This window comes from Cyprinus carpio, chromosome A23 (genome assembly GCF_018340385.1).
Source record: "Cyprinus carpio isolate SPL01 chromosome A23, ASM1834038v1, whole genome shotgun sequence".
In the NCBI taxonomy this organism is placed as follows: domain Eukaryota; kingdom Metazoa; phylum Chordata; class Actinopteri; order Cypriniformes; family Cyprinidae; genus Cyprinus; species Cyprinus carpio.
Window position 1 is genome coordinate 18,235,840 of NC_056594.1, and position 19,294 is coordinate 18,255,133.

General features: G+C 35.8%; 2 protein-coding genes across 2 annotated transcripts; both read left to right on the forward strand.

The window, feature by feature from the left end:
- Nucleotides 1-1,933: 1,933 nt before the first annotated feature.
- On the forward strand, nt 1,934-5,568 carry LOC109113840 (homeobox protein Hox-C12a-like). Its single transcript, XM_019126646.2, is given in 2 exon segments — nt 1,934-2,681; nt 3,449-5,568. Coding segments are annotated over 2 exon segments (825 nt in total). The 5' UTR covers nt 1,934-2,095; the 3' UTR covers nt 3,688-5,568.
- A 7,482-nt stretch (nt 5,569-13,050) lies between these two features.
- On the forward strand, nt 13,051-16,906 carry LOC109113349 (homeobox protein Hox-C11a-like). The gene is made up of 2 exons (XM_042713562.1): nt 13,051-14,045; nt 15,216-16,906. Exons 1-2 carry the CDS (start codon nt 13,217-13,219, stop codon nt 15,446-15,448), a joined length of 1,062 nt encoding a protein of 353 aa, XP_042569496.1. The 5' UTR covers nt 13,051-13,216; the 3' UTR covers nt 15,449-16,906.
- The last annotated feature ends 2,388 nt before the right edge of the window (nt 16,907-19,294 follow it).

A 19,294-nucleotide genomic window follows, 5' to 3' on the forward strand; every position in this document is an offset into this window, starting at 1 on the left:
GTTGAAATGTCATTCATTCCTAGGGAGAACAAGTAACTCCCTCATCAACTTGTTTTGCTCTCTGTTGTGCTCTTGGGGGAAATAATAAAATATTTTCACTACAACTAATCAGAAATAACTAACAAAATGGCACAACTGACTAGTTTATTAATTAGCACGAGTGATTAACTAAATTTCATGTATCTATAGTTTCATATTTCGGAATTACTTTTATGTTTAACACAGAAAGGTCCTGATATTTCCAACGTTGGATATTTTAGTGAAATATGATAGCATTTAAAAATTATACGCACGGAGTGTTGTGTAGCATGGTAATTGGTTATATGAATCTGGTATAAAGTACTCTAGCCGGTAAACATGCACATGTGTGCCTAAAATTTGTATGTAATAATTCTTGGGCAATTTAGAGGACGACATTTGCAGTCTTTTAGTTGTTTTGAATCTCTGTTGTAGATGTTATAGATGTCAAGATTTGTAATGGGTTGAACGCCGGATTTCCTTTCGCAGTATCTTTGCATTTATAGCCTATACCCATCGCCATCAATGAAGCTGTTTGTGGTTATTTTGCTTTTCTGGTTTATTTGAAAGTATAGTAAACAAAAATAAATAAATAAGTTGGCCATGATCATAAATACAATCACGCCCCACACAGATACACTGACACAAACTTTAGATTGGCAGCAAACGCAAATTTACTGTGTTACTCAAAGACTCCTGCAATAAATAAGGAAATGTAAATTATAAAATGAAACAAGAATGCTAGTATAATTTGCTCACTTATATATATCTCAGCTTGAGCATGTGCTTAACAGGCTGCGCAAGCGCGTAAACAAACTAGTTGTTTAAAAACGTTACGAAGGTATATTCATCAATCTAATATGTCAACTGTATCCATATCTGAAAATGTTTAACTTGTAATAGTTATTCGCATTCCAAAGTAGAGATCAAAACTAAATTAAAAATTAACATAAAAAACAATTAGCCTATAACATTGATTTATAATTAATACATTGGGAAAATACTATATAAAAACTAAATGCCTGAAATATTAGTCTAACACTGAATTAGAATATCATCAACTTTGCGTTACACACACACTCCAGTGTGAGACAGATGGTTTAATGCCTGTTATTATTGCCCTTTTGTCATAATAATCTCTATTTCATCGCTCCATTTTGTTCATAATACACACGTGACAATTACATTGCGTTGCAGTTGATATGAGGGATATTTGCATGTACTTTATATATCTACAATCAAAAATCAATTAATGTGATCTAATGTGGTGTATTTGGAGCGGCAGAATCATTTTAATGCCCTCTGTCAGCTTGTAAAATTCAAATAAAAGAATTGTGAGATGTGTAACAATCCTCCATGAGTTTGACTGCGAGCATTTATAGGATGTATCTGTTCAAGTTGTTCATGTGAGGTGTACTAGAGCATATTATCTAAAATATAGGCTATACGGTCTTAAAAAAAATTCTTATAGAATATCATCTTCTTTTACGGAGCCAGTGGTTTCAACCTGCTGACCCCACTACAGTAAATATGAGTGGAGTTCAGCACTGAGCATCAGTATTTCTTTAAAACAAGCCTGTAAAAGATGAACATCACATCTTTATATGACACTGAATTCAACAGTAATTTGTTTGAAAACAATGTCGAAAGAACCCTCTCTTGTAATGAAAAAAATAAATCTCTTTGTGGTGGAAAATGTATTTTTTATTTAATTTATTTATTTATTTTTTGCCAGGTAATAAAGATTAAACGAGGCCTCGGACACTTCTATATATTTCTGAAAAGGAAAGTGAAAGACGATCCGTTTAGAACCTTTGAGTTAGGGGAAATGAAAAAAAAACAAGATTTTACATTTTTAATAAGATATTTTATAGTATTTTAAAAAAGCATATAAACCCCGTAATACAGAAGTTAATGTTTTGTTTTGTCTGAAATGGACAAAGTGGGTGGTACCTTCTAGTGTTCGAGTAAGCTCCGGCACGTGACGTGGAGATGACCAATGAGGTGCACCCCTAGGTTTAACTACGTTAAATGTCAGATTGCAATAAACTAGAAGCTGTTGGTCTGGCCCGCGGAAATGGGCGAGCATAATCTTCTTAATCCTGGGTTTGTGGGACCTTTGTAAAACATCCACACTGGAGACAGGTTTTACTTCCCGAATTTTAGAGCCTCAGGGGGACAGCTGGCGGGGCTACCGTCTCTCTCGTACCCTAGAAGGGACAATGTTTGCTCTCTCCCGTGGAATCCATCGGAGTCGTGCAATGGATATTCTCAGTCTTACTTTAGCAGTCCCGTATCCATTAACCCCTCATTTAATCGATCTTGTGAAATAACCCGACTGGAGGAAAGCAAGTGTTATTATGGCAATTCCAGCAACAACAGAGAGCCGTGTTCAGACAGCAACAATCTAAAACGAGAGGAGCGAGCAAGAGATGCATCATTATCGTCTGATCACGGGATGCACAATGGGATGGGCAACAGTGGCACCTTCTCAAAGTATGATTATGGCACCGAGCATCTGACCCAAGACCCGCCATCCTGTCAGTCCTTGGAGTCCGACTCCAGTTCTTCAGTGCTAAACGAAGGGGGAAAGGCTTCAGCAAGCGACCCACAAACCCTGGTATCGCAAGGAAACCACGCAAGCAATATCGCCACTGGAGGAGGTTTGTCCCTCGCATTCAATCTCAGCTGAAAGACAACAGAAGCACATAGTACAATTACTCATATCTTGCTCCAGCAATTGTTTTGTTGTTGTTGCATGACAGTTTATTTAGGCATTCCCTGGAAACTGTTCTGATTTTCCTGTATGGATCTTGCGTTTGTTGTTCAAGGCCACTAGGGGTTGCCCTAAAATGCTCCACGTTCACCAGTTTAAGCGCTCAGTCATTTATACAACCAGTAAACACAACATCATAAAATTCAGCGATCCCGTTGCCAATGTTTGACGCCGTTTACATAAAAAGCATAGTTATTGTTGTTAAATATACGCTTTGCCAAAGCTTTCGCGTTATTTTAGTATAGAACAGATCTGGAAAAATGGCAGTTGCTCTGACAGAAAAAGAGGACGTTTTTTACTGACTTGTAAACTGAATTAATATCGTTGTCGTGCAGCAAGTAATTTCATATGCCTTAAAAACCGCTAAATAGGTTCTTGCAAACAGGACAATTATCGCATTAATGTACGTTTAACTAGAACAGTAAAACATTCTAAGACACTCTCATAAATAAACAGATATATTCATCATATCGGCAATCTTGCATTGCACTTCATATTGTTATTGAATAACGTCTAATTGTCATGTGAACAGCCTCACAAAATGCACCAGATATTTGTATTTTACGTGGCATCGAGATGTGGAGAGATTTTGATGTGCTGGCCTAGGAGATGTTTTGAAGCTCTCTCATGAACCCGTGCCTTGCCCCCCTTTAGGTGCTCCGTGGTACCCGATGCACACCCGGACCCGCAAGAAGCGAAAGCCCTATTCCAAACTGCAGCTGGCTGAGCTTGAGGGAGAGTTCATGCTGAACGAGTTCATCACCCGGCAGCGACGTAGGGAGCTGTCTGACAGGCTCAATCTCAGCGACCAACAGGTTAAAATTTGGTTCCAAAATCGGCGGATGAAGAAAAAGAGACTGTTGCTAAGGGAGCAGGCTTTGTCCTTCTTTTAAGGAGGCACAGAATATAGGCTACATGGCTTAATGGTAGTCCAACATCAGTATTTAGCTAATGGTAATCTACCATTGCCCCCTTTTTACTCTGAAAGTCTTGTCTCACGATACATTCAGAAAACGCAAATAAGAATTCAAACATAATTGGGGTACGTGACCAAATGATGGCTCCAGAAGTCTGCTTATGCAATGTGGTCTATGTGGTGTTTATTTAAGAGGGTTCGTACCCACCAATTTTGGGCATGTATATGGTGGGAATGTTTTAGTTTAAGTTTTGAAAGTGACAAGCTATCTAAGCCAAGACTCACTTTATTAAGTAATGAAGTGCTAGTTAGAAACTCAGACAAATGTAAGCTGTAAGAAAGCATTTCGTACAAGTAAAATGTTTTCTTTTCAGTCTGAAATGATCGCTAAATATTTACTGTCGGAGTGTTAAAACATTTTTTTAAATTATAACACAACCCTCGTGCCATGATCAGTGTTCTAAGCTAAAAATAAAAATAGACTGAAATGCCATACTTTGTCATAACGAGAATCCTTAACTGTTCGCAATCTCCCATCTTTGTTTTTATTTTGCCAATTATCGCTAAGAAATGGCCTTTCAAACTCAGTTCTTGACAATAAGAAGCGTGGGCAGCGTTAAGCCATCAACGTCTTATCTCCGTTCCGCAGTCATCGCCACGTGTTCTATGGCACGTTCACGGTCACGGGCAAAAAGTTAGTGACCCAACTCATATCTTGGGCACTTGAGAACCAAACCGCAATTACAGAGCAGCTTTTATGAATAGACTTTGATCTAGCCTGTGAAATGTCATTCTGACAAATGTTAGGAAATTTCTTTCTACAACTGGTTATTGGTCAAAGTGTATATTGGTAGGACTGCAACTAAGCCGCACAAACTGCTAATAAAATATTTATTCATGATGTAGTGAAAAACTATAGGTGTTTCTATCATGTTTGCATTTTTAACAGCATCAATTTTCCATTAACGATTGCTTGTCCCTTGATCTGCGTTATTTGGACACATTCGCTTAGGTCTAGTTAATTAATTCACAACAACAATCCTTCTGGGAGAGAAATGCATGGTCAAGTAATATTAAGTAAACTCTCAACTATAAATTAGAACAAAGATCAAGTAATTTATAAGTGTAATGGAAGTAGCAATCATACTGAAGAGACCAGATCTAAATCCCAATATTCACAAGCCTGTTTTGCTAATTGGCGGGACCCATTGTGTTATTTGAAACATCATTTACCAAGATCATGGATTATATGCCAGTGAAATAGTTCATAATTGCTGCATGATAATAATGACTGTAGTTAGAAGGTAAAAAGCAAATGTTTTTCCGACTATTTTTTGTCAACAAGGCGCATGTTTTATTTTAAAACACTATCAAAAAACTGAAAAGAACGTTTAAAATATACGATCAACGAATCGTTAAAAGTTGGTTTCATATACAATATAGTTTATTCGTTTGTACTTTATTATTATTATTATTATTATTATAAACGAATTTGGCAGAATATCAGTGCTGCGTTATTTCCTTGTTATTGGTCTGATAGTTCGGCGACTTACATTTTCTTTAAATCCTTTTTTTGTGAATCTATAGAAAATACAAACACAATTATATGAATGGCATCATCAGCTAGGCTACTATATAACAAAGATCGTCACGTTTCCCCCTTTGGATTGTTTTGTGAAATTGTCTCTGATGTATAATTTCTGTGTTGTTCTGTGTAATTTTGTGAATGCACCAGTGTCGCATTCCTTTGTACCTTGCAATTAAAAATGTCTTGTAAATAATGTTACGAGTTCATGAATGTATCCATATATGTGTAACCTACAGTTTCTGATTAATAAAGTCTTTAAACTTACTTTTATTTACTTTTGTCCTGATGTCTTTGTTGTGGAATCCATATGAGTTTTATTATTTGAATCGGGTAAATTTGTTACCTAAAGATATTTTTATATTCAGTAGGAGGAAAGCCGACTCGGGCGCTCAAACTACGTTTTCAGAAACATTTCATTACAAATTAGCATCCTTATTTTTACCATATTGGCTCTTAATTATTTCAGTACAAGGTCACGACATAAAAAATTGTTGCAACACTCAAGAGAAAACTCTAAAAATGCAATCTGAATGTTTGCCAACATGGCCACATAGCGCAACAATATTGATATGCTTTATCGAGTGGTTAAAATGGTAAAGACATCCACCTAGTGGATAAAAAGAACAGACGCCGAAACGGGGCCCCGTGAGGACTAACTGCAAGGACATGTAATGATTTGCTTGCCTGTTTTGTAAATGTGCCTGATTTTTTTTACGTGTTTCAGCCTTTTGCTAGTTCATTGCTAAAATATCTAGTGTGCGTAGATTTCCTTTTGATTATAAGGATTTTGATTTTTGCTAGATTACATTTAATTGCTCATGCACAAAAATGCATTAGAAATGATTGCTATGAATTTTAGGACCAACCTGTAATGTAATGTTGATTATGAGTTAAACATTGTTAAACCAAATGTAATATGTAACATTATTTTTATTATATTTTTTCTTGTAACGTGTTTTTTTAAATACATTTTTGTATTTAATTTAATAGAGAATCACTGAAGATTCAGTCGAATGTAAATAAAGCGGATCTTAGGGTAGAGAAGGTTCCAAAGCCAAAGCTATGTGTCAAGTCTATTGGCTTCCTTACAAGCAAATGCGCTGCAATCGTAACAATGACATTTTATGCGCTTGCGGCGCTTTTGACTTTGAGACTGACCAAATCTGTTTATGACGACTCGTCTCCCTGGCTCAGAGGTCATTGAGCACCCCAATGCCCTTCACACAAAACTTGTGTAGTCATGTGGTTCACAAAGTGCTCTAGATCTCCCCTGCTCCTATCACAGACATGTAGAGGCTGGAGAACTTACTTCTGGCGTTGCTTGCGCTGCTGTGTTTTTTTTTTTTTTTTTTTAAAGGGGATTTACGTGTAACTAAGAGAGTGAGAAAGAAAATGTCTTGACAATGAGTAGTTTTATAAACACTCTCTATATACGCTCACCTTAACCTAGTAACTTCAAAATTTAGCTCATGCAACGGTTTGGTTACTTTTGTATTTAAGCAGAATCAACATTTGCTTGACCTAACAAAAGATGTATAGACGAATAATTACAATCATTGCAACCGCACTGGAAAAATTACGTCCTTTCAGGCTTATTTCATCTGAATAAAAAGGTTATTTTAAAAACGAAGTTATTGGCATATTTATTAGTTGTATTGTCCAAAAAAATGTGCTAATGCAGAATACGAATAATGTAAATTATTTCCAAATTGTAGTTTGCAATTTTTCTTTTGTAAAATATTGATATTGGTCTTTGCTTGAATGGTCTTAGTTCCTATAGGTTCTGCCTGACAGTTGTTGTTTGAACCTTATCTTCTGTTGGAACGATAGTTTTCACAGTAGTGATGGAGGAGACTGGTTCCTCCTATTATTTTCTTCGTGCTATTTGCCTGGAATAATTAACTAATTAACTTATGTTTGGAATAATCAAAACGTAATTTATTTATTTTTGTTCACTTTAATTTTATTTATTCACTTTACCTACTTATAGGGTCGTTTAATGTTACTCGCAGCAACGTCAACTTTCAATTATTATAATGCTATGGCACGACGTCAAAATGTCCACAACAACAGCGTGTATACTTATTGCATGCCTGTTTTTTTTTCTTTTATTAAATATGCTATTACGAAACAACTGTAAACCGTGATGTTTGTATTTGTAATACTAAATATATCACTGCTTCAACTAGTATCAGATCTTATTTCCTTGTAGTATTTTTTAAGTTACCTATTAGAAAATATTACATGCGGCTACAGCGTGAGGGTACAATTGTAGGAAAAACTATACATATCGAAAATAAGGCCCCTTTCATGTTTGTCATATTCAGAACATCGCAAAACTAATGAATGCGTTCTGAATACGTCCATTAATACTAATCTAAAGCCAAATTGTAATGTGTTGATCTGCAATACAACCTACCTGAGCAAAAAAGAAGGGGGAAAAGTGTGGTCGCGTCAAAGAAAAATATTGATTGTTGAGTTAATGTTACTTCAAAACTAAGTAGTTCATAACCAAGTATTTATTTTGGAAGAAAATAACTTAATTTGCGAACAATTGGTTTGACTGTTTATACAATGTTTTGGACTTTCTTTCCGATCCCACCCCTTGCGTTAGTCCTGTCTTAGTGGGCGTGAGCAACTTACAAATTGAAGGTCAAGTTAGTGTGTCCCATATATAGGAACCAAGTATCCAGTACCATTGGTGTAGACAAAATTCAAGCATTAATATGAAGTTAAATAAAGATATTTTACTGAATCATACAATACATTTTTTGTAATAGCGTTGAGGAGGCATAACCATTTCAACTCATAGTAATGCGAAAAGAATTCATATAACAAATATGTATAACAGCCACCCTTCATAAGAAATTATTCGCTTAATAGTCTTTTTCACACATAGCCATTTTCTTGCGATGTAGCCTAATGCATAAGCAAATTATTTTAAGTAAGTTTAATGAAGTTTAATCCTAAACTTGGATCTTCAAAGTGATTATACTATTAATATCCAGTTATTCGTGTACAAGTAGCCTACTTCAGTTTGCGGAGTAAGGTCCTGAACATATTTACTGTGCTATTTACTTTGCTAATGTATTACGGTATACTGTAATAGTTTTAAAAAGGTCACATATACAAAAAAAAAAGAAAAAGAAAAACACCACTAGAGTGAAAGCCCTATGCTTTCAGCAAGAGCTGACATTTTGTTATTTAAAAACGCTGTGTTGCTTATAAACAAAGTCGTGCAGCAGCCACGCGGTGTCATATTAAAGGTTTTGTTGTGAGTACATACCTTTATCTTGTCATCAACATGCCATGGGCCGGAAATCTGGTTTCCGCAATAAATGCCATTCAGTTTACGGTCGTCGATTCAGTTTGATCAACAAATATTAATCAAACATCTCGGTAGATTATGTAAGCAGTATGACTGAAGTAAAAAAGAACGAATGCGTTCGCTAAATATTTCCAGTCCTTTTCCTGGCAAAAAGTCAAGTAGCCTAAGTAGATGAAATAAATAACAAAAACATAACTTAACGAAAATACCTAAATTTTATTGCCGTTTTTGAATGAAATAAATGTAATGTTGCTGGATTGAACCCAATTTCATTTTGCTGAGGCGGCTCTGCTACAATGAAATGAGCCGTAGCAACCGAAACAGCCATACAGAGAAACCGTCTTGGTGCCTTTTTCATATGTTTGTTTGATACCGCTAATATGTTTGTGTGTGTGTGAGTGTGTTTGTGTGTGTTTTTTTTTCTTGTTGTTGTTGTTGTTGTTGTTGTTGTTGTTGTTGTTGTTGTTGTTTATTTGTCTGTTTGTTTTTTGTGAATGTACTCAAGTTTTGCAATTTACCAGATAGTATTATGGGACTTGACTACTGAAAATTATAATCATTTTGGTAATAAGACTATTGAATAAGATGGTTTTGACATGAAGAACAATCGATGCATTTTTAGAGAGGGTTTTCTACAGGCATCATGCACCCATTTTTTTGTGCCATTTCCTTGTCATGGATTGAAGGTTACAATGAACCTTTGGCGAGTGCAAATAAAATGGTTATTCTGACATATATATATATATATATATATATATACATATATATATATATATATATACACACACACACACACACATACATTTGTAAATCCAGGTGTACAGTTGATGTTTTTAAAATATTGTTATTCAAAACAACATCAGTAGTTATTTCTTCTTTCATAACGGCAAAATAAACGATAACCTCACCTTAGTCGTGACATCTGCAAGACAATGGAATCATCACTTCTTCCTGTTTTTATTATTATTATTATTATCATTATTATTATTATTATTCGAACAAAGCGCAAAAGTCCGTAACTACTGTATCAGTCGAGTTTTGGAATTTTATGTTCCGGATGTGGAAACACATAAAAATAATTGCATACAGCAATAGTATTTATGTGTACCAGTGTATGAACAATGCTGTTAATATACCATAAGATGGTGGTGGTGGGTGGGGGATCAAAGTTTTCCTATATACGGCAAAGACCTAACTTTTTGTCTAAGACCGGTGTGTGGGAGGTTGTTCTTTTAGGCATAAATAGCTATAGCGTATCTTAAAACGATTTATCAGTTTGCACCCCCTCAGTTTACACGGAAATGTACACAATTAGCCAGCTCTATTGTAGTTTAAGTTATTGTTTTAATCACATGTATCCCGACTAACAAAATAATTAATATCACTCAATATAATAAAATACCACTGTTGTCTGCCCGTGGTGTTACTTTACATTTTGAGCAACAAGCTTCTAGGATTTCTATGATTGAGATGTCTGATTGTTGCCTGTGCTAACGCTCTGCAGCTATGCACTAGCAGAGACCTCTGTAAAAAGAAGGGCCATTTTTTGTTGTTGCTTGAATCTGTTCACAGCTCATACGAGCGAGTTTAACAGCCCGACTTACATCCAATTAAATTTATCTAGGCCATGAGGGGACAGTAATGCTATTACACAGTTTCCCTTTTTAGCCCTGCTGAGGTTTTAGCCCTAGAGCTACACTGAAGGGCCCTTGAGTGTTGCCTACAACTGTTGTTTGGTCTCGTTGTTGATGTATCACGACTACTGAATAGGTTTCATTTTCTGTCTATGTTCCATCGGTATGAGGCAAAAGCATTTTTGTGTTGATGCACGAATGAAAAGTCGATGAAACTGGCACTCAGGCAAATACTTGCTTAGATTCACCGCTCGGGTTATTTCTCGATCTCTATGATGAAGCATGGGCCGCGACGTTTTAATCCGAGTAACAGTAATGAGCGACTCCATAATTTACTTTAACTCTGTAATTATAGACCTTAGCTGCAAAGCATTGCAAAAATTCAATTGACAGTGTCGTACAGCTCACGGTTCTTCATAGTGATGGTTTTTAGGAGGAGAATGGCAAACATTTACAACACCTCTGTACCCTGTTTCTCTAGACTCTAAACGTCTTTCTAGCTTTTCTTTCCAGCTGAACTTGCCCCTTCAATTCAACTGCTACATCACAATATCCACAATTGTCCAAATCTCCAGCAGGGGCAGAGGATTTGTGGGGATATAGTGCTTGTTTAGAGAAAGAAAAGGGCGCGCCTTTGTTGAATTTCAGGGTCCTACGGCTAGTAGTATAATGTTGAAGCTGTATGATGGCATCGAAATAGTTGACATACATGTATAACCTGTCCCCTATGAACAACTATTACAAAATCAGATACAAAATATCTCAGATAAGTAGTAGTTTTTGTTATTGCTGTTACGCACTGCGGGAATACATAGAGTGGATTTCGTCGTGAAACCAGTGTGATACACATTGGGAACATGTTAGTTTTCAGCAGTTATCTCGCAAAATCTTTCTCGCATTAACACTTTATACTGGACAGAAGGACTACATGACCCTGATGAGAAAAATAGATATTGTTCTTTTCATTAACGGTTTCACGATAGAGTTTTGGCTCAAACAGGTGACACGGTTGTTTAAGTTTGAGCTCCTTTAAAATAACTTTTAGACCTAGATGACTGAAACCAGAAAACATCTTTCATCGATCGTTGTATGGCATATCTAGTTAAATAGGGCTTTTAAATATTTATTTGGTTTTTTTTTTTTCCTCTGTAGAACAAATTTTCATGAGACTGGGCTCAACAAAGAAGTTCTTGCTTTTCCGCCGGTCGGCCTTTTATGGCGGCCGCAGTGAGAATTTTAGTGGTCAAATTCAAGTGCTGGGTCTGGGCAGCTGTCTGCTTTCTTTATACTTGGTTGAAGGCATATTGCACACCAACCTTTTGTCAATTTTGAGAGGGCTCAGTTACATACGCCAGCAATATAGCAAATGCGGTTTAAGAAAACTTTTTAGTTACGATGTGCAGTTTGTAAATTTGTAAAAGTTAATATGGACACCCTGAAAAGCTGTTTTGAATAAATAATCGACCTATAAAAATAATAACTTTTTTTTTAAGAGAAACCATTAAAAACATTTGGTAACATGAACGATGGTAAATGTTATTAGTTTATAGGCTATGTGACTGGTGCTTGGTGAAAAGTTTCCATGATCGGTCATTAGATCTTCAGACATTTTCACATATCTGTACATGAACTAATAATTAATTGAAAATAAATAAATATTTTAAAGCGAGTGCTACATACTGAATCCATTTTATTATGATTACGGTGATGATTATTATTATAGTTTATTTCACGAATTAGATTGTTTTAAAATTTGAGAAGATTAGCATGCTCTGCAATGTTAGCAGAATATGTGTTGGAATAGTTGCTATAAATATAGATCTTCCAATATTAAAAAGGACCTTTAAATGAAAAGCAATATTTTCAGCATTCTGCTACAAAAACAAAACATTTTAGGCGTATTTTAATAGACGCTGGATGGTATATATTGAAACTGGATAACATGTTTTGCCTTAAACAGATGCCTCTAATAAAATGGTCTCAGATATTTAAAATATCCAAGGGATCATTTGACGTACTTTACACATGTTAAATGCCAAAACGTGTGGTGCTTAAGTGTAAGGAAGGTCGAACACAATAGTACATTACACTTAATTTAATTTAATATATATATTTATTTATTTAATTTTTCATTCAAAAAAAACAAAAAAACAATGTTTTACATTCAAGATAAAGTCATCTTCAATCATGGCATCATTCACAGCACTATTTTTTAGTTTAGTTTCGCTGATTAAAACCAAGTAAAAAAAAAATCCAGTTAAAAATTAAACCCCATCCAAACGTAAACATAAAGGCCAGTGTTAACTTTGTGTTTATAAGCAATGACTGAAATTTCCGGCCAGATACTTTTCTGCACAAGTTTCTAATGTTATTATCTCAACAAAAAAGACAAACTGACAAATGTTCTATTATTATATTCAAGAACTGAGTAGAGCTGACACCTGTAAGGCATATTTGCTTATCAAACCATGTATAAATATATATACTCTATAGATTTAAAGATTTATACATATATAGATAGATAGACAAGGAATGTCATAAAAATTCTAAGCGTTTGAACAAAATCAACTTGACAAAGCGGTAAAACTCGACCCTTGAATATTAGCAATCAACACAACAATACAATAATAAATCATACCAGTCATATTTAACAGTCGTTCTGTTTAAGTTTTAATAGTTTGGTTACATGCGAAAGTCATTGATTAAAACATACATGCTACGACACACATACAAACAAAATGTGTTGTCTCAGACTCGTAAAATCAGCGTTACTCAGAACCACGTACACATAAATAGAAAACACTTATCTTGGTTCTTGACAAACTCGCTTAAAACAACAAACTAAAGATGTTACTGTTTTACATGGTGTTGCATGATTAGAAAATTAATCGTTTGAATCTCGCATATCTTACCCAGTTGAACCACTCCTTCGCATCCATGTGTTCCAAATTGATATATGACAATATCTACTTTCGATCACGTGTTGCGGGGCGACTTAGACGGATTGCGCGTCATCTCGCCTTCCCAAATTTTCTCCTTCTGCAGCTCGAATCCAAAACATCATATCTGTAGTACTGACTACAGGAGAAAGATGTTTAACTCTGTTAATCTGGGCAACTTCTGCTCCCAGACGCGTAAAGACCGGACATCCGAGTTTGGGGACAGGACTGGCTGTGCTTCCAATATCTACCTCCCCAGCTGCACCTACTACGTTCCAGAATTTTCTGCCGTCTCTTCGTTCCTTCCACAGGGGCCCTCGCGACAAATCACATACCCTTATTCCACAAATCTATCTCAAGTTCAACCAGTGCGAGATGTTTCCTATGGTCTGGACCCGTCCAGCAAGTGGCACCACAGAGCCAACTATGCATCGTGCTATTCAGGAGAAGATCTGGTGCACAGAGACTGTCGTCCACCATCCACCATGACAGAAATCCTCATGAAAAACGAGAGTGTGTACAGCCACCACCACCACCACCACCAGCATCATCCGAACTCTAGCCACCAACCCACCGGTTTCTACACCGGCGTAGGGAAAAACAACGTGCTCCCTCAAGGTTTTGACCGCTTTTTTGAAACCGCTTATTGTAGCACGGACAATCAGTCAGAACATTGTTTACAAAAAAGCGAGATGAACAAATTAGAGACTTCGTCCCACCAACCCACAGCTGTTTCCGCAGCGCAGGAGCCGGAAAATGACCCAGAGGATGAGGAGGAACATACAAATTCGGGCTCGTGCACTTCAGCAGCCACTAAGGACGGGAACGCAAGCAAGAGCCATTCGAGTAGGTACCGAAGCTGTAAATGGGGAAAGGTTAAGGGACTAGCCCGGTGTTTTGTCGGTCAGATTTTATGTGGAGTTTTATAAGCATTCAAAGGATTTTATTATAACCTACAAAGCTCTTTCTTCTAACGAAACGAATTTTAACGATGGGAAAGCGCTTTGAAAAAAGAGGATGTTATACACAGACGCTACTATCCCAGAGTCTGTGAAATTTTAAGAGCGCGCTATTGTGACAAATGCTAACTTTGATCATGAACTTGCGTTGAACATTGCAAGAGATTTTCTCGTTTAGCTGTCGGGTGTAAAAACCAATTGGGCATAACATTACTTTTGGCATACTGTGAATTTTGTTTTAGCAGCTCGAATGTAAACTAGCTAACTCCTTTTAAACGTGTTGAGACTTGAGTTACCATGGGGTTGATATACTTAGTCAATGGCCATGCTTGTCCAGTAGCCTACTAATGACTGTCAGATCTATCTATTTATCTATCTATGAATCAGAACTGTCGTAATTACCTTTCAGAAGACATCACTGGATATTTTAGATTTTTGCTTGTCATTAAGGCGCTTCTTAAACTATAAGTATAGTTTGCAGAGGAGAAACTAACATGCACGGCCATTTACATGAGACAGTACCCTAGGCCCACAGTATTTGTTTGTAGTTTAAAAAAAAATAAAGAAAAAAAGAACATATTTTAACGTGTACACGGTCAAAGGTTTTATAATTTGAGAAATATGAAAAATACATAGACAGTAAATAAAATAACTTTAGAGTTCCAAGTAAAAAATTAAAAAAAAAAAATGAAATAAAATAAAAAAAATGTGCTTGTTATCTGTTGTTGACACTTCATTTGTTTACGGTTTTACATAGTTTAGCAATATATATATTTAGTTAGCCTATATTTACAAATTTTCTACTATTTACGCACGGCTATAGTTTTGCATCGGAGTGACATTTACATCTGATTACATCTGTAACATCAGATGAAATCTATTTGGCATTTGGAGACACTGGAAATTACATATTCGTCTTCCAATAATATATATATATATATATATATGTATGTATATAATATATATTGTGCATTTATGAACATCTCATTGTGTTGTTGCAGGGAAAAAAAGTTTTATAACGTGATCATTTAAGGTGTCTTTTTTTTATTATACCAAGGTACCCCGCGCACAAGAAAGAAGAGATGTCCATACTCCAAGTTTCAGATTCGTGAACTGGAACGAGAATTTTTCTTTAACGTTTACATCAACAAGGAGAAAAGGCTGCAGCTGTCCAGAATGTTAAACCTTACTGACAGACAAGTCAAAATATGGTTTCAAAATCGTAGAATGAAAGAAAAGAAATTAAGCAGAGATCGCCTCCAGTATTTTTCTGGGAATCCGTTGTTGTAATTGTTGAAATGGCGTTGCCCTTTTATTTAATATCTCTGCAAAATAAAATTATATGTTTAAATATGCCCATCAGTCTAATTAAATAGAAAATGTATTTGTTAAGGCCAACAACAGTAGGCCTACTAAAAACTTGTAGACTTGTTTAAAGGGTAACAGGATTGCAATGTCTGAGGGTGTGGACAGAGAATGAAAATTTGCTTAGTATCAAATTATACCGGCATTTGTAGTTTGTGATTCACAAACTAAAACGTAGACATCACATTTTTTTTTTTTAAGTGTATGTGACACGTCTTTTAAGTGAAATGTTTAAAAACTTTACTTTGAAAATGATCACGAAATAGCCTACTATAATATATTATAAAATCATACCCTCTATCATTTTGTGATTGTATATATGTACATTAAAACACACACTCCACTCTGGTTCGAATCTGGAGATGTCATACTTTTTATGCTTTCACCATTTAGAACTGTGACTTGTACAATCTGTAATATTGTATTCCTTGTACAGAGATTATGCATTGTGCATTCGTGACTGTAAATATAATGTTATTTTGAGTATCCTTACCATATCCCTGCTGCTATTTTTCTTTACATTGCCTTTGCAGCCTTGTGAGCTTTGTTGTTCGATTCTTTAAATTATTTGCTGTATGTCCAAAGGTTTCATTTATTTCGGAAGAACAGTTCAGCGATCTTATTTGGCCTGTGTACTACATATTAATCAAAAATAAACAGAAATAAAGGTAAGCTGTTATGTCAGTTGTGACTTGATTTAAAAAGAAAAATCATAAGGTATACGGTGAAGTAAAAAAAGTGTGAATGTATAACAACACGCAGTGAAATCAAATATTTAAAAGAAGATATAATAAACTGACCACTGCCAAGTAATGAAAACTATCTCTCTCTCTCTCTCGCTCTCTCTCTTGCTCCATCTCTCCATTCGTCGTCTCCCTCTCACACGTTAAAGTCTAACAATTTTAAGCTATTGTTGTTTTGCAATGAAAACTGGCTTATGTTAATATTACGAAGTAAGTTAGCAGAATTTAAGGAATGTCAACTAAAACTATTTATCAGTATTTTTGATAGTTTTATCAAAATAAATAAATAAATAGAATAATGACCATGAAATTTAGAGAGCATATCGGTAACGTCTTTTAGTACCCTCTAAATGGAATCGCCACTCTTGTAGTCTAGACACTGCAATAAAGCCAGGACCTTAAATTGCCTTTTTTCTTACTTAATTGCACCGTCTGTTCGAGGGAAATTGTGTTCACTTCCGCAGTAAATAGTAAACAAGAAAGTCCGGCTACTTGGACAAAAACTGGGACGTTTAAAAATGAACACTTTTTGCCTATAGGTGCAAGAAATCTATCAGTTGATATAGCCGAGTGTAGTCCTTTCTCATGGAATCATCTCTTCAGAAAAAGCGGAGTTGGCGCATCTTACATTCCTAGAGATAAACCGAAGCGATTTTTTTTTTTTTTTTTTGTATGTATGCTCAAAGGGGTGATGGTATTGCATGTTATCCCCATGTGCAGTTTTATATGTGATCACGCTACACGAATTTTGTCACAACATGTGGGCTCATAAGGCGTGCAAGTGTGCTGTTGCCACTTATGCGTATGAAGGAAAAGATGTAATTAAAAGTTGTCTTTGAACTTCAATAATGTCAAGGCCTTCACCTTTAACCTATTGCAATAAAGCGGAATCAAGGAGCCCCTTTTGTCAGGAAACGTGGTGCACAGAACAGAACCAATCAGCGCAAGTGGGAAAGGACCAAGAAATGCCTAAGAAGTAACACTTTGACCTCTCACATTAAACTACAGCAGGTAACTTTTCCAGTTTTAGCACTCCCATTAAATACACTTTATTGTGTCTGTAAAATGTAATATTTTCATGCATGAAATATTTTATGACATTTTCGCATGTTCTTGGCCATTTAAGCTTGTTAGTTGTGACTTTTCCCGGGTAACAGGGAAAATATTTCTGACAGATTTAAAACAGAGATCGAAGTATATATGCATTGATGCTCGAATAGAATAGATGCTCAAATAGAAAACGAAGGGGAGGTCCTTAAGGTCTGAATTAGTGTACTGATTTATTGGCGAGATTTAAACACAGTTAGGCTTACTGCATTAAAACATCACATGGTTTCCTTTGTAAATTCCGAATGTAAAGACTTGTTACGTTTGTGTGTGTGTGTGTGTGTGTGTGTGTGTTTGTAGAACCTTTACCACTGATCTTTACTTGTAGAACTGTGGGAGAGAAATGGCGGGTGGAGGTGGGCATAGGGATCAAGGCTGGAAGGCTTGTCTTGTCACACCCACCAACCTTGGCCCTGGCTCAGTGACGTAGTTAATTTGGTGAATTCCTTTCTCTTGCGTCGTCACACTGAGGAGCAGGAACTTGGAAGGTCCACCTATCAAACGCCGGAGATACTGTCGCCACCAAACCAAAGCAATCAGTGCGTAGACTTATGAACAATGGTCATAAAATCTGCATTTCTTGCCTTGGGGTTGATTTGATTCATAAATGCGGCTTTCCTAAACAAATTGTTTGTTTGTTTGTTGCAAGACGTGTATCATTATGTGGCTATCGTATTTATTCCGAATAGATAGCCTATAATAGTATCTCCAAAACGGAAAGCAAGGGCGGAACGGACTACCCGATCTCACGAAAGTGCGTATCAATACCACAATTTTCTTTCTAATCGGTGTACTATTTATGCACAGAAATTGACTTTGGCGTGCATATGATACGCAATGGTTAGGATTAGGGATATGGGGTATTAGTCTATATGTACGCCAAAACTGCGTATCATATGGACGCCAAGAAATTGCGTATATCAGCTCTTAGCTGACAGCATGGAAAATGGCGGAGACTTCAGAGGCATCAACATAAAGATTATGGACTTGGATGTAAATACAACTTGGATTTAATTTTTACATATAAGTCACCATAATTCAACAGAACGTTTTCACTGATCCAATAACATAAATAAAATCAGACTTTTTTTCCATCAGATTTTATAAAATATTGGAATGTTGTAAGTAACAAAACATATACAGTTTCCAGTGTGTGTGGTCTGAAAGATTCGGTGTTGTTCATTGTTGTTTGTAGCCTACTTCATGCTGTACAGTTGCTGACTTTGGACAGAGTCTATTAACACTCTTTGTACGCTTATACTTACTTCCGCACTCCAGTATGTGATGAAAAGCTGTAAATACAATCGCCACTTGTGCCCACTAGTCATTTGTATGGTCTTTCCAGATATTACAATTTAATATTATGCTGATGTGCTTTGCGATTACCACTCTCTGATTTATAAATGTCTTTAAAACGTTACATGCATCAACCATAAATTTCCATAGACCTCTGGGGGTGGACGCCTGTTTGGTGAGGGGAAACGTTTAAAAAGCGTTTCTTTAAATTGGAAATATGTTCTATGGTGGTTTAAGTTCCAAAAAGGCACGGAATACCCATCGAATCCCCTGCCATGTTTTTACTCCTTTCAAAGCCTACAGACTTAGGCTATACGTAGAGGCCTACGCGATTAATATGGATGTATTGTGTTTCACTTTTCAAAGTCGTTTTGACGACTTTTCTTTATTTTTTTTCAGTGCAATTTTAACACAATTTACATAACAATGCATGTAACGACTCTTAAAAATGATCAGAAATCAATACCTGTTAAAATAAAAAAAAAAAAAAAAAAAATATATATATATATATATATATATATATATATATATATATATATATATATATATATATATATATATATATATATATATATAAATCATTGCAAGGAAAAGGTCGAAAAAGAACCAAATATAAAAAAGTATA